General features: G+C 38.4%; 1 protein-coding gene across 1 annotated transcript in view; it reads left to right on the forward strand.

Annotated features, from left to right (window-relative positions):
- Positions 1 to 15,360, forward strand: part of AKAP6 (A-kinase anchoring protein 6) — a 516,267-nt gene that overhangs the window by 356,152 nt on the left and 144,755 nt on the right. The window contains exon 10 of the mRNA XM_025392877.1: positions 13,994 to 14,114. Coding sequence (XP_025248662.1) covers positions 13,994 to 14,114 — 121 coding nt within the window. The remainder of the gene's footprint in view (positions 1 to 13,993; positions 14,115 to 15,360) is intronic.

Below are 15,360 nucleotides of genomic sequence, written 5' to 3' on the forward strand. Positions count from 1 at the left end.
ATTTCAGAAGCTCACAGTTTGGTAGAAGGAACCAGATCTCTGTAAACAGCGTGGAATAAAGCATTTTAAGTGTCAAGTTTAGAAATCTGTGTAGGGAAGAGGGGAGGGCTCATTGAAGGCAGAGCTCAATTCTGACTGTGTCAAGTAGAATTAGAGCAGGTCAGGAAAGAGCAGAGAGAGAAGGCTCTGGAGATGGTTTTTGAAAGAGGGCTAGGTCAGCAGAAGTGCTTTTCAATTTAACCAGAAAAACACATATTGAGCACCTACAAAGACATATCACAGTCCTTGCCTTCATTGAATTTACAGTCTAGCAAGACACTATGGCATGAAGCCGATACAGATCTGTGCAGTGAGAGAGAAGGGGAAACAGAATGCTAGGGAGCTTAGAACAAACAGGATGAGCTCTACAAAGCAGGGCTTCATCTCTCATATTCACTGCACTCTCTCCTGCATCTGGGGCAATGCCTGGCAAGTGCTAGGTACCCAACGAATGAATGGATGCATGAATGAATAAATAAAACTGATCCAGGGCTAAAAGGGAGGAAAGGTCTGGAATCATCAGACTGCTTACTGTTTCATAGGACTGAAGAGGAGGATTGAAGTTAAAGGAGGTGTGAAAAATAAGGCTTTGGAAGAAGGTGAAGTCCAGATCCAGAAGTTAGTCATTGAATTCATGGTTCTTAACCAAGATAGTGCATCAGGATGACCTGTGGAGCTTTTAAGCAGAAAAAAAGCCAGTCTGCCCCACCCTACTGAAAATTTCGATTCAGTAGGCAGAAGTAGATGATAGTGATTGGGTTCTAATGCTCACCAGCAGTTGAGAACCATTGCCTCAGTGGTTTTCAAAGTATGGTCTCTGGACCACCAGCAGCAGTATCTCCTAGGAATGTGTTAGAAATGTCATTCCTAGGTCCCACTTCAGACGTATTAAACTAGAAAGTCTAGGGGTGGAGACCAGCAATCTTTGTTTAACAAGCATCCCAGGTGATTCTGGTTTTTTCCTTTTGTTTTTTGGGTTTTTTTTTGTTTTTGAGACAAAGTCTTGCTCTGTTGCCTAGGCTGGAGTGTAGTGGCATGATCTTGCCTCACTGCAGCCTCCACCTCCTAGGTTCAAGTGATTCTTGTCCCTCAGTCTCTCAAGTGTCTGGGATTACAGGTGCATGCCACAGTGCCCGGCGAATTTTTGTATTTTTAGTAGAGACGGAGTTTCATCATGTTGCCCAAGCTAGTCTCGAACTCCTAACCTCAAGTGATTCACCCACCTCAGCTTTCCAAAGTGCTGAGGTTACAGGAGTGAGCCACCACACCCAGACCCTCCCAGGTGAATCTAATGCTGAAGTTTGAGAAGCACCACTTTAGACATTAAAGACTTTTGGGTTGACAGTTAACGGAGCACGTGGATACTAGATGGCAACTGAAGCCAGAAGGTATCAGTAAACCTCAGTGGCCCACGGGATGAAGAGCGTGAGGGAGAAGGAACCATTCTGATGCCCCAGATATTGGCTCCAAGAGAAAGAAAACAGGAATACTTGGATTCAAGTGATTTTGGTGTCATTCAACATGTAATATTTATTTAGCCCCTATTAAGTGCAGGCTGTGTTAGGCACTGGGGACATAGAGGCAGTGGGACACAAAAGGTGATAGGTATATGGAAATCAGGAAAACCTTCCAGAGAAGTGTCGTGGAGGATGGCCCAGGGTCAGAAATGAGAAGGGTGTTTCTCACAGAGGAGGCAGTGTGTGCAAATAGCTGGAATGACTAAAGGATGCCCAGTATGACTAGATTAGTAGTTTGCAACAATTATCTACTAACTGTGTGGAGAATAGATTGGTTAGGCCTAGGCTAGACAATGCTCAGTTAAGAGGCTATTCCAGTCATTCAAATAAGAAATAGGCCCTGAGCTAAGACAACAGTAATAGAAACTGAAAGAAGCTGCATTGACAAGCCTTGGTCACTGGGTAGATGGGGTTGTTGAGGGAGGGGTTATTTGAGAATGGACCTCCATATTTCAGACTCGTGCACTCTAGGAGACAGATGTGGCATTCACTGAGGAGGGGAATGCAGAGGAAGAGTAAGAGGGAGGAAGAGCGGAGTATTTGAGACATAGTTCTTTCTATGGTCTCTGAAACATCTAAGTAGAAAAGCCCAGGAAGCAGATCTGGAGGTCAGAAATGTTTTGGGCTCCTCAGCCAACATGAAGGACAGTGTGGTAACTATGGGGTAGCAGAGGCTGAGAGAGCCAAGAATTTACCTTGTGGTAAACTATGCCCTCCCTGCCAGGTGAACATAACATTGTCTTTAAGGAATGCTTATTTTTAAAACTATAGGTAAGCAGAACATTTTTATTTCAGTCAGAGTATTTCCTGCTGTAATATGCAAGAATTACAAAATAAAGACTATACCATTGAGAATTCCAGGTAATATCTTGATTGACAGGAATTGAGGACTACAGTTGACTATTATTTTCTCTCTTGAAGCTATAGGTAAAAGCTCCTGATCCTAGATATTAGATTGCATTGAGTCTGCTCAGATTGCTTCCAACTACACAAATAATGTTTATTTTTAGGGATAAGTCAAGCATTCACTATAGTCTAATTTCCTAAGAGGAGAGAGAGCAACTAGATTAAAAATTAAGAATAGAATTCAAGTTAGCTGTCTGCTGCTTTTTAGCTATGGAACCTTGATTGGTACATTTAATCTCACCAAGATATAATATCTTAGTCTACAAAATGGGAATCATTATTCTAGTGTACTTCATGGTTTGTTTTTTTTTTTTTTTGAGAAAGGAAATGCAATAATTGATAGGAAAATATCTAAAATACCTAGAATGCAGTAGATAATATGAAAAATCAGTTAAAAAATATTTATTTTCCAACTACTGTGTTGCAGGCAGTAGTATGAGATGCTAGCAATGAAAAAGATACATAAGACTTAATCTCCATGGTCTTCAGTGTAGTGAGAGAGAGAGACGTTTAGATACATCCTTATAAAACAATGGGCAGGGCTGGGCACAGTGGCTCACGCCTATAATCCCAGAACTTTGGGAGGCCAAGGCAAGAGGATCATTTGAGCCTGGGAGTTCAAGACCAGCCTGGGCAACATAGTAACACCCCGGGACCCTGCAACCTACCAAAAAATTTTTAAAGTAGCTGGGCATGGTGGTTTGCACCTATGGTCGCAGTTACCTAGGAGGTTGAGGCAGGAGGATTGCTTGAGCCCAGGTGGTTGAGGCTGCAGTGAGCTGTGATCACGCTACTGCCCTCCAACCTGGGAGACAGAGTGAAACCATGTCTCGAAAAATAAATTACCTAATTAAGAAGGGGGAAATTTTAAGATATAGAGTGTTACGGGAGTACTTAGAGGGGCTGCCTAATCCAGCCCAGCTGAAAGGGGTCAAGAAGGCTTGGGGGAGGAGGGAACATCTGAGCTATCTTAAAAGATACATAGATTTTAGCCATTAGAAGAGGTCTGTGCAGTTCAAATGGCATTTATTCAAGTCAGGCAATAACAAATGCTGACGAGGATGTAAAGAAAAGGGAACCCTCATACACTGTTGGTGGGAATCTAAATTCATACAACCACTATGGAGAACAGTTTGGAGGTTCCTCAAAAAGCTAAAAATAGGGCTACCATACAATCTAGCAATCCCACTGCTGGGCATATACTCCAAAGAGAGGAAATCAGTATATTGAAGAAATATCTTTACTCTCATATTTGTTGCAGCATTGTTCACAATAGCCAAACTTTGGAAGCAACTTAAGTGTCCCATCAACAGATGAATGTATAAAGAAAATGTAGCACTTATACACAATGAAGTACTATTCAACCATAAAAAAGAATGAGCTTCTGTCATTTGCAACAACATGATGGAACGGGAGGTCATTATGTTAAGTGAAATTAGCCAGGCACAAAAAGTGAAAGATTGCATGGTCTCACTTTATTTTTGGAATCTAAAAATCAGAACGGTTGAAATCATGGAGACAGAGATGGATGGTTACTAGAGACTAGGAAGGGTACTAGGGCATCAGAGTGGGGGAGGTGTAGATGGTTAATGGGTTAAAATAAAATACAAAGAATGAATAAGACATAGTACTTAATAGCACAACAGGGGCGCTATAGTCAATAATAACTTTATTGTACATTTTAAAATAAAGAAAAGAGTATAATTGGATTGTTTGTAACACAAAGACTAAATATTGAGAGGATAGATGCCCAATTTTCCATGATGTGATTATTACTCATTGCACTCCTGTACCAAAATAGTTCATGTACTCCATAAATATATGTACTTACTATGTACCCACAAAAATTAAAAATTAAAAATTTGAAATAAGTAAAACAAAAAGTAGAAGAGGTATATGTAGAGGGAGGGTGAGGATTTCAGCCATAAGACAGGAACTAGGTAGGGGGAGTATCTGAATGTGTTGAGGTTTACTGCAAATAGTTTGATGCTGTTGAAGCAGAAGATCACGGAGGTGATTTCTGACTCCGCTTCCTGGAATTAGAAGGATTCCAAGAGAGTTTTTAAGGGACTTCCACTCCTGTGGGAGAAGTTCCAGTCTCATCAGTTGTATGCCTGACTTTCTCTGGCTGTGGATGAAATTGGGCAATGTCTACAGCTAGAGATATAGTTGAGGTTTATGCCTTGTGTCTGAGAATTCAGGAATAGTTCACCCCTCATCACACAAGGGTTTAATATAAATTTTCTTCCCAAATGGAAACAGTATATATAGGTTAATCCCAAGCACAACAGGCTGAATAAAATGAACTTTAAATTAAAATAGGATTATAGGCTAAAAGTTCAGCAGGAAAGATGAGTTCATTTTCTTTTAGGAAAGAAGTGCCTCTAGATGGGTGTGAAAGTATATATAAATATAACATCCCCAAAGAGAAGTGATATTGACAAGTGAAAACAAATGAATCACGATTTAAAATATCACTTGATTAAAGACAAAATTTGTTTATCTAAATTAATTAAACAATAAGATATGCCAAATGACTTTAACCAAATGAGAAGGGATATAATCACCCTGGATTTCCTGCCATGGGTTAATCTTTCTAGTTTTCTGTTGAGCAGCATGCAAAATATTCATGCTCTCTCATACTATCTCTCTCTCTCTCTTTCTCTCTCTCTGTCTTTCTCTTGTTTTTTCTCTCTCTCTCTTACAAACACACATACTCTGACCATTTTGAATTTCTGCCCAGTGGGTATTTTTAGAACACTGCTACATAAAGTGTGTTCTTTTTGGTGCACACCAGCCATAAAATGATGTGGTATTCTTATGTGTGCCAATGTTGATAACAGTCTCACATATAGATTAAATCACTAGACAACCCAAAGAAATCTTACTTCCATCCTGCATTTCTACTTCCTTCCCTTGACTCTTGCCTTATCTCAGTCTAATAGAAGCTCAGTGTTAAATTCAGGCCCTTTTTGTGCTCTGGAACTGTTAAATAGTAAGGTAACAATGTAGGCTACAGTGAAAAGGAGCAAAATGTGCCTGTCTACTTCCTGGATAAATGATATTCTGACCACTATGTAATTATTGAAATAGGTCTTTCTGGACTAAAACAAACAAAAAAATCTTACCAGTAGAAATGTGTTCACTTGGGTCATGATATTATACCCCTTTAATGTGAAATATGTTAAATCGATTGTAGACCTAGATAGTCTTCCACTTCACTGATGATGCCATTCATGCCAAGAGCCAACAAAAGGCAAACCAGAGAGGTAGAAGCATGCTTTTGGGAGAAGTATGACTTCAAAGTTAACAGTGTACTCAACTAATGAAGATACACACACACACACACACACACACACACACACTATATTATATATATAAATATATATATACTATATTATACACACACACACACACACACACCACACATCTTTCATGATAACAATGATCAATTTTTGTACTGTTTTGGGGAGTTGATGGGGCCCGTTGGAAAAGGGGAAAGTTGCCAACAGGGACAATGAGAAGGCGCCTAAAACAAATCTCACTTACTTCATTTTAGTATACTGAGGTTAGCTCTTTTCTTTCAAATGTATTCCTTTATTCATTTTCCTATCCCCTTCAACAAAGGATCTGAGTCAACTTACAAAAATATTGACAGTAAAATAGAATAAATGTTTGACTGAAATAATTTAGGCAAAAGTAAAGTAAGAAAATAAACAAATGTATATCCTATGTGTGTCCTCAAGAAAGGCTATGATTTGGCTCTGGGCTATCCACACCCAAAGAATAAAATGAAATTTTATCTATCAGAGAATTCATAGTGTCCTATGATTAAAAATAATCTGTATCAGATGATGCACAACTTCTTATGCTGTTGAGACCTGAGAGGAATTTCTACTGCAGCGCTTTAAGGCAGAGACAGGTGTCTGTGATACTACATCCATGCAAGAGAAGTCAAATCCCCAAAGCAGTTTTTTGATGTAGGCTGCAGAAGTGATGTCAAAGCACAATTCAGTAAGAACAGTTCTATAAGTAACTAAAATCTTGTAGTCCAAGCATAGCACTCTCTGGGTAGGGTCAGCCTCAATAAAGGATAACTTTTCATATTAATTGTGCTACCAGACTTTTGTTAGGATTTGGTAACAAACAATTATTTCCAGGTTACTGATGTATTGCCTATTACATCTCAGAAAACTAGTGAGGCCTGGAGTAGGGTAATCCTTTAATGAAAAGGTGAACTGCCCAACCCACACCAGTGTGCCATTAGGTTTGGATCCATTCCCCTGTTAACACACAAATGATAACAAAGGACGGTTTATCTTTTAAAAAAATAATCTCAGGGCCGGGCGCGGTGGCTCAAGCCTGTAATCCCAGCACTTTGGGAGGCGGAGGCGGGTGGATCACGAGGTCAGGAGATCGAGACCATCCTGGCTAACATGGTGAAACCCCGTCTCTACTAAAAATACAAAAAACTAGCCGGGCGTGGTGGCGGGCGCCTGTAGTCCCAGCTACTGGGAGGCTGAGGCAGGAGAATGGCGTGAACCTGGGAGGCGGAGCTTGCAGTGAGCCGAGATCGCCACTGCACTCCAGCCTGGGTGACACAGCGCGAGACTCCGTCTCAAAAAAAAAAAAATAAATAAAATAAAAAATAAAAAAGTAATCTCTTTGTCTTTTGAAGTACATTTATCAATTTGTTATTCCAACTACTGATTTTAAAATTCTTCAGAATATTTTCTGTTTCCCTGGGTAGAACTTAGTCCAGCATATTATCTAAAAACTTGGACAAGCCTTTGACTTCCTGACAGTGTAACAGAATCCTCTAAATACACCCGGAAATCTACACTGATGTTTCTAATGTTATAGATTATCTCATTGGTTAGAATTTTTAATGGATTATCTTGGTGCTTTATGCTTTTTATTTCAATAATAGGTGTTGGTGGACAGATGGTCCACGAGAAAGCAGGGCCAGTTATTAATAAGTTTGTAGGCTTGATTTGATTTTTCTTAGACATGTTCACATGTATGTGCGTATATATAAAATTGAGGAAATTACTGCTAGAAAGAACTCCATATTCCTTTTTATTTATTAATGGCAAAGGCAGGCTGCTTTTCTCATGAGGAAGTCGCTCATGAATTTTCATTCAAAATAGTAAATTAGTGTCCACACTTTAATATGTTTAGAGTGGAAAGGGATTCTACATGCAACTGTGCATATCAGATTCCATGTCTGGAAAGCTACATTTTATTCTTTGATGATATTATGATTGGAGACATAACAGGCACCACTGTTATATCTCCCTTCTGTGCTTAGATGACACATGGAATAGAGGATGATGGGAAATTCTGATCTATTATTAGTATTTTACTTCAGTAAAATACTTAAACTATATTTTTGCAAGATTTTGTTACACTCTTTTACATGTCTTTTTTGAAAGCCAGAGGCAAACTTTCCTAGGCAAATAATGTGAACAGCGAACACTTAGTGAATATTTGGGGAAGGAATCAATATGCTAAAGAAGCTAGGAAAATTGGATCATTTAATAGAACTCCCAATATAGACAGGTGGTATTTCAGGAACCAGTCTGGTGTTTTTAGATGTCTTAGTGTGAATTAACATTAAGCATACAAAAGATGTATTCTTAAGTGCCCCAAAACACACACACACACACACACACACACACACACACACACACGATTACTCAGCCTTAGGTAGAAAACCTGTGAGGACTTTTAGTGTTACATATTTTTTTCAAACAATAATTGCTCTATTTTGATGATTTCTTAATTTGGTTGTCTGTTTTCATCAAAATTCCTTAGTGAGCCCAGTTGAAACCTCATATATTCACACACACCTCCCATTGATTTCACTTGGGTGAAACTTTATCGTTTAAGCAAAGTTTAAGTTGAAATGTTGAGTTAATGATGCTCACTTTAAATACCAAAGGCTGAATGCATTTATGTATTCAAACACTTAGCTAGTCAAATATAACTCCCATCAGGATTTAGAGGAAGGATTATTTCTTAAACTATGCTGGCCTCACAAGTAATATATTACCATCAAATCTGCAGAAAAATGATACTAAATAAGGTTGTTAGTATTTGATTTATTTATAAAAGCCCTAGAATCTTTTTTAACCTTAAAAAGGCAAAGTAAAATGGTGGGCAAGATGCTGTGAAATACTTAGAGCCCATAGTACTTAAACCCAAACTTAAAACTAAACACTAAAGAAACATTTTGCACATCTATTTCTCTATAGCCTTGTCTGTTTAGATCCTTAAACTATAAAACAAATACATTTATACTTCTATATTTGTCTAAGAAAAACTGACTTCAAGTTAGAAGACTTTTTCTCCCCATAACATGATTAAGCTACCTACATCAGAATGTCCAACTCTTTTACTGTGAACCCATTTAAGATCGAGTATATGGCAATTTAAATAAAAAGTATCGGAAAGAATACATTTTGGTTAAATGTTGCTTTATAATACTTTCATAGAGTATATATGAATCTGCTTTATAACACTTTCATGGAAATTGTAACATATTCATAGAGTATTAAAATGGTATGCTAACAGACCTTTTAACATCTAGGAGATTACAAATGAGAGTGACTGCCTTGACATAAACCCAAGCATAATTACAAAGAAAATTTTATGAGGAAAGTCCCTCCAAAAGGGACTCATAGTTCTTATATTTGTATTCCTATAAGATTATAAGTTACTTGCCACAGTTTTAATCACCTCTCTCCCTTCAAAACAGAGAGATGAGAGCAGTTGTCACTAGAAATTCAAGAGAAGATCCTGGTTCTGAATTCAGCTGATAAAATCAGCATATTCTCCAAGGGAATATAGACCTGTTAACTAGTTCTGCCCTACCCTTGATAAATTCACTTGTTCATGATCTTTCTGTTTTCCTGTAGAGTAGCTGGAACTTTTCCTGGAGCACATTGTCTTATAAAATCACTCAAAAAACATGCCTTTGCAGGTAACATAAACGTAAGAAAGTGAACTCTTTCCTTACTTAAGAAGTTTCCTGTAATAATGGGGACATTAAATTGTGGTAATTTCAGAATCTGTAGAAAGGACCTGCAAAGAATTTCAGTAATTTATTTCTCATTTGCCACTGTTTTTTTGAGACAGAGTCTTGCTCTGTCGCCCAGGCTGGAGTACAGTGGCATGATCTCAGCTCACTGCAACCTCTGCTGCCTGGGTTCAAGCAATTCGCCTGCCTCAGCCTCCCAAGTAGCTGGGTCTACAAGCATGTGCCACCATGCCTGGCTAATTTTTGTATTTTTAGTAGAGGTGGGGTTTCGCCATGTGGGCCAGGCTAGTCTCAAACTCCTGACCTCAGGTGATCTATCTGCCTGGGCCTCCCAATGTGCTGGGATTACAGGTGTGAGCCACTGCACCTGGCTTTGATTTGCCATTGTTATATGTTTGATTTCAGTAAATGTGGAAAAATTTCAGGTCTTTTCCAACTTGTGGATTAACACATGGCCAAGAATCTGAAATCAGGCACAAATGCTTTTAAGAAAAAGGTTTTTGTCTTCTGTTTTGAGACTTTGTGAGAATTTGTTGTTTAGGACATTGGTGTTCATTGTGTACCAATGAAACATAATGTGGTACCAAGGCATTTGTATCTAACAAATCAAATATCAAATCTAAATATTCTCTGCTAGGATGAAAACAAACTAGAGTGGATAAAGGGTGAGTATCTGTATTAGGTTCATTTGCTACTTGCAGGTCTCCAGTGTAGACTGTTTGAGAAAAAGTCTTAAGTGACTTTTGTTCCAAGGCCCATGATAAGGAGAATAACAGAAGGAAACAGTTCAATAGATATAAATGCATGCTAAAAAGCCAGTGAAAAAATTTCCATGCTTCAGAGCATTTTATTATTTTATGTATTTTTAATTTATTTGAAAACTATTCATTAACAATTCTCATGTTCATAAACCTCCTTTGTTTATCTTTCACTATAGAAAAGAGGAGGAGGTGAAAGGAAGGGGAAGGCAATTAACATTGATTTAACATCTACTACATATAATCATTTTAAGTAAGTGAATTTACCATTTTAATATAGTAAAAACAAAATCTCACGTAAAGAATGAGTAAAGCAGCCTGTTCATGGCACTGGTTGTATTGGTATTGGCCTTTGGCGATAAGATGCTATTATATCTGCTGACACATGCTGCTTTTCTGAAGTCATTCTTGCCCCACTGAAGGTTTTTGGTTTCTTTATCTAGATTCATTTATCATCAATCACCAGGGACTATGCTGGACACTGAGGATGCAAAGATAATAAATTCATCTCTTCCCTTTGAATTTCTTAGTCATAATCAAAATTTCTTTTTCTGTGGTACACATGAATGAAAAAGAAACAAGCTTCTTTCTTTTCTCTTGCTGACTGATCATTTTTATGATCACTCACACTTTCCTAGAAAAGCAAGAAGAAAACTTGCTTTAAGATCAGAGTTTAGGCTCTGAGACACATTATAGCCTCTCTAATAAATTAACATTCTCTTTAGGAAATACTCTCTTGGGATCAATGCTCTGTTTTTCAGATTTTCTAATTGTCTCCATTATTTTCTCCAAGAAGACATCTGAACATATAGGAATTTACATGATCTTGTAATTCTGGGGTGCAGTGGAGTCCCCTGGCTTAACACAGTGCTTAGGTACAGGCTGGCTGGGCTTATTGAAATGGGTTTTTTCAAGGATATTATGAGGCTTCCTCCCACAGAGGGCTGTAGCTGGTCTAGCTTATATTGTTACCTCTTGACTTGGTCGGGGCTCAGTGGTATTTCTTGCTGACTAAGTCTCAACGCAGCCCTCACTGACCCTGCCAACTCTCTGTGGTCTGGATTCAGAGACCCACCTGGCTCTCCTTTTGTTGGAGAGAGGCCGTAGTTGTGCCTTTGTTGTCATGGCAATGCCTCTTTCAAGTTCACCAGCTGAACTCTCAAGAACCTTGGAGTCTCTTCTTGGGAGAATGAGAGAACAACAGAGCAAAGAGAATTCTAACCAAAGATCTCTCTCTGTCTACAACATCCCCACTCCAGGTTATTGTGGGGACAATGTATGAGGCAATTTCCTCCCAGAGTTCTGACCAGGAAATGGAGTTGACATCCTTGTGCTTTGGGCTTTTTTCCCAGCCTGTTTCACATGCCTCCTTTCTAGGTCTTAGGCCAAGAGAGAGAAGAACACACATCTGAGCACCTGCTCCTCCTGCCTTATTCTTTTTTATTCTCCAAATCCTCTGACATGGAAAGAGCTTTCTCTTCCTTTCCCCTTTGCTTTAATAATCCCTTGAATGATATACTCTTTTAATTTTGTGGGTGGCATTCCACCTTTTCTGTCTTTATGGTTAAAATATAAGAGGGTGCAAGGAGAGAGAAATAGTGACCATAATTCAGGAAGTATTTCCATATGGTTATACCTATCACATAAGGAAATGTTTATTAGTTATTCCTTATTAGTCACAGAGTCAATAAAGAAAATCAGATGATTTATTTTTTTTGGCCCTTTTATAGTGGTTGCGTTTTGTTTTGTTTTAGTGTTTTGAAATGGAGTACTAGTTCAGATTTCACATATATGCTGGAGGTCCTTGCTACTCAGTGTGCTCCATGGGCCCAGCACGGTGGCTCATGCCTATAATCACAGCACGTTGGGAGGCCGTGGTGGGTGGATCACAAGGTCAGGAGATCGAGACCATCCTGGCTAACACGGTGAAACTCCATCTCTAGTAAAAATACAAAAAATTAGCTGGATGTGGTTGTGGGCGCCTGTAGTCCCAGCTACTCAGGAGGCTGAGGCAGGAGAATGGCGTGAACCCGGGAGGCGGAGCTTGCAGTGAGCCGAGATCAAGCCACTGCACTCCAGCCTGGGCAACAAGCGAGACTCCATCTCAAAAAAAAAAAAAAAAAGTGTGGTCCATGGACCATCAGTGTTGCCAACACTTGTTAGAAATGAAGAATCTCAAGCCCCACCCTAGAACAGTTACTGAATCAATATCTTCTTTTTAACAAGATGATCAGTTGCACCGTATGCACGTTTTAGTTTCAGAAACACTGCTCTAGGCCACCATAGCCTTACTAAAGGTTTTAAGTATATCAACTATACCCATCATTGGCATTCAGTAAAAATTGATTAATAAACTCCACATGTTAGCCAGTGTTGATCCTTGCCCTTGGGTGCTTATAGTTCTAATCAGGGATCTTTATAATTATGATAAAGTAATTAAAATAAAATAGACAATCCTAGATCTATTCCCCCTCACCCCCATCACCAGGCACACCTTAAATTTTTTGACAGATCTATTAAGATTAAATTACAAGTTATTAAAAGTGGATTTATATTTTCATGGAAAGCAGTCATTTAATGTACAGAGACAGGAACAGGTAGTAAAATACTCAACTGAAAAATTCAGATTCGTACCTGAGGCTGCTGCCTCATTAGTACTGATAGGGTTTTGCTCAGTTACAATTTGACAAGACTGTAGGATTTCTTTTAGTGGGATGATTTTGGGGGTAAAGGACAAAGTCATAGTTTTTCATTCTGTACTTTCATTTTCAGATCACAGTGTTTTAGAAGAATCTGGGCTTTACTTATTCACCAGGCTTTCAATAGAGAATCACATTAATCCTTTTAAGCTCCTTATTCTAATGATTTATTTTGTTGAAAACCATAGTGATCCTCCTTTGAATTTTAATGATTGCTGGCTATTCAAAGATTCATTGTTTTGACTTCCTGTCCTTACCTTTGTTTCCTACATGTCTGTGGGGAACACCTGTCTAATACTGGATCCGCCACTGGTTCTCACTGGCTTACCAGAGTCACTCAAGCCTATCTCTGAGTGTTAAACTGAAATGCTGACTACTCATCCATAACAATAAATGTAGGATATGTGTTTGCAGAGATAGGCAGATAGACAGCAGAGGGACAGATAAATGATTGAGAGATTTCCCAGTGAAAATAATATTTTGGATCTGATAGTATATATCAATATATTTGGATCTGATAGTGATCATTATAGAGAAATTAGTTAAATTGTTATTCTTAATCATAAATCTGTTAGATATAATACCCATAGAAAATCTAGTAGAGGGGAAAGGGGTTCAAATTTTGAGGGTGCTGTTCTTACCCAAAATTTGGGACCATGTAACCTTCTACAAGTCACTGACTCTGTATTTCCCAGTCTATTAAATGGCAGTGCTCTTTTTTAAGGATGCGGTGGTGATCATTTTGTTCAAGTGCTGCAAATCCTCAGAAAGGGTTAGAAAATGGAAATAGCCCTAACATGTCTCAGGTATGAGCACTGGAATTGCATATTATGTTTTCACAATCTAAGAGGTGGCTGTGTCACAGGTTTGAGTTTCTATTTTGCCCACTGTGTAACAACATAGAAATTTTCTCTTCTCTTTTTGTAGATATCACTAGGAACATCATGGGTTTTCAAGAATATATTATTCTAATATGAGATTTTAACAACTACACTGTATTTATGCGTACTACATTTTGTGCCTTATCTTCAGGCTTCTGGACTTTGATTCAGAATATCAGGAGCTCTGGGATTGGCTGATTGACATGGAGTCCCTTGTGATGGACAGCCACGACCTGATGATGTCAGAGGAGCAGCAGCAGCATCTTTACAAGGTTAGAACTACCCTTCCTGCCTTTACCTTGCTGTGGAAGATCTGATTAGCCTGACAAGTCTCTCTGTCTCTCAGGATATCTTTTCGTTCATTGTATGTATCATGGTGTCTATTAGAATTCCCTTCCCTGTCCCCAAACTCATTTCCATCCCTTGTGTGCTGACAGGCTGCACCGACATCATAATTGCAAGAAAGTTCCCTTTATCACATTCTATTTGCTGTAATTCTATAGAAGGACAAAGATTTATCTTCAAGATGAATAGCAATAAATGAAACTGCATTCATAAATAGACTGAAACAAAATGAAGGATAAATGGACTAGTAACATTTAACAAAACGTGGTACGATTGGAGCACTCAGGTGGATTCTATCTACCCCTCGGATCTTCCCAGGGAAAAAAGAAATTTGCCTTTGGTTTGGCTTGCTGCTGCCAAATTACAGCGTTCATCCAATTTAATGTTTATTAGTGATACATAGAGCAGACGTTGTCGTATTACGTCAATACATTTCCATGTGATTTAAGAAAACTGGCTTGAAACTCATGTATTGATTGCAGGCAATCCATCTAATAACTATCTATATTGTTTTCCATGTCTGCTAATCCACCCTTAACCTACTGTGTTTTACCAATTCTACTTAAATAGTCTTAGCAGTTAAAAAGCAATCAGGTGATTTTGCCTTAAAAAAATGGTTGCAGGATTCACAGTGTCTGAAAAAGCTGTCAGGGGGAGGGAAGAGGGACTTTCCACTGAAATATCAGACTGCAGTAAATCTTCCTCATTTAGGCAATTTTTATTGGAGTAATTCTGACAGTTGTCATCCTTGAATTGCTTTGAGCATATGGCATATTTCAAAGAGCAGATTGTGAATCATAAAAAATAAAATTAATAACTAACCACAGAATCAGCAACAGTATAATGACAAGAAACAACTACCCTCTAGTTTTTAAAATTTCTTATAGAATAAGAAGTACATTCAAGGTCAAATAAAAGTTGCCTTCTTTCTTCTTCAATGTTATCATTTTAAATTACCGTTCTTTAATAAATTATTTTAACTTTTAGCTCCCCTAAAGAGAGATATTTGTACTTTTCAAGAGTCTGGTTGACTTTAATTAGTGTCCCCTAGGAATCATCTCAGTTAAGAGAAGATATAAGCTCCCCAGGGACCCAGCAAATGGGGACATTTTATTCTCTAAAGAATTCAGTCCAACATTAATTGAGTTTGTTGACTGTTAGGTGTTTCCTGTA

The sequence above is a fragment of the Theropithecus gelada genome, chromosome 7b (genome assembly GCF_003255815.1).
Source record: "Theropithecus gelada isolate Dixy chromosome 7b, Tgel_1.0, whole genome shotgun sequence".
In the NCBI taxonomy this organism is placed as follows: domain Eukaryota; kingdom Metazoa; phylum Chordata; class Mammalia; order Primates; family Cercopithecidae; genus Theropithecus; species Theropithecus gelada.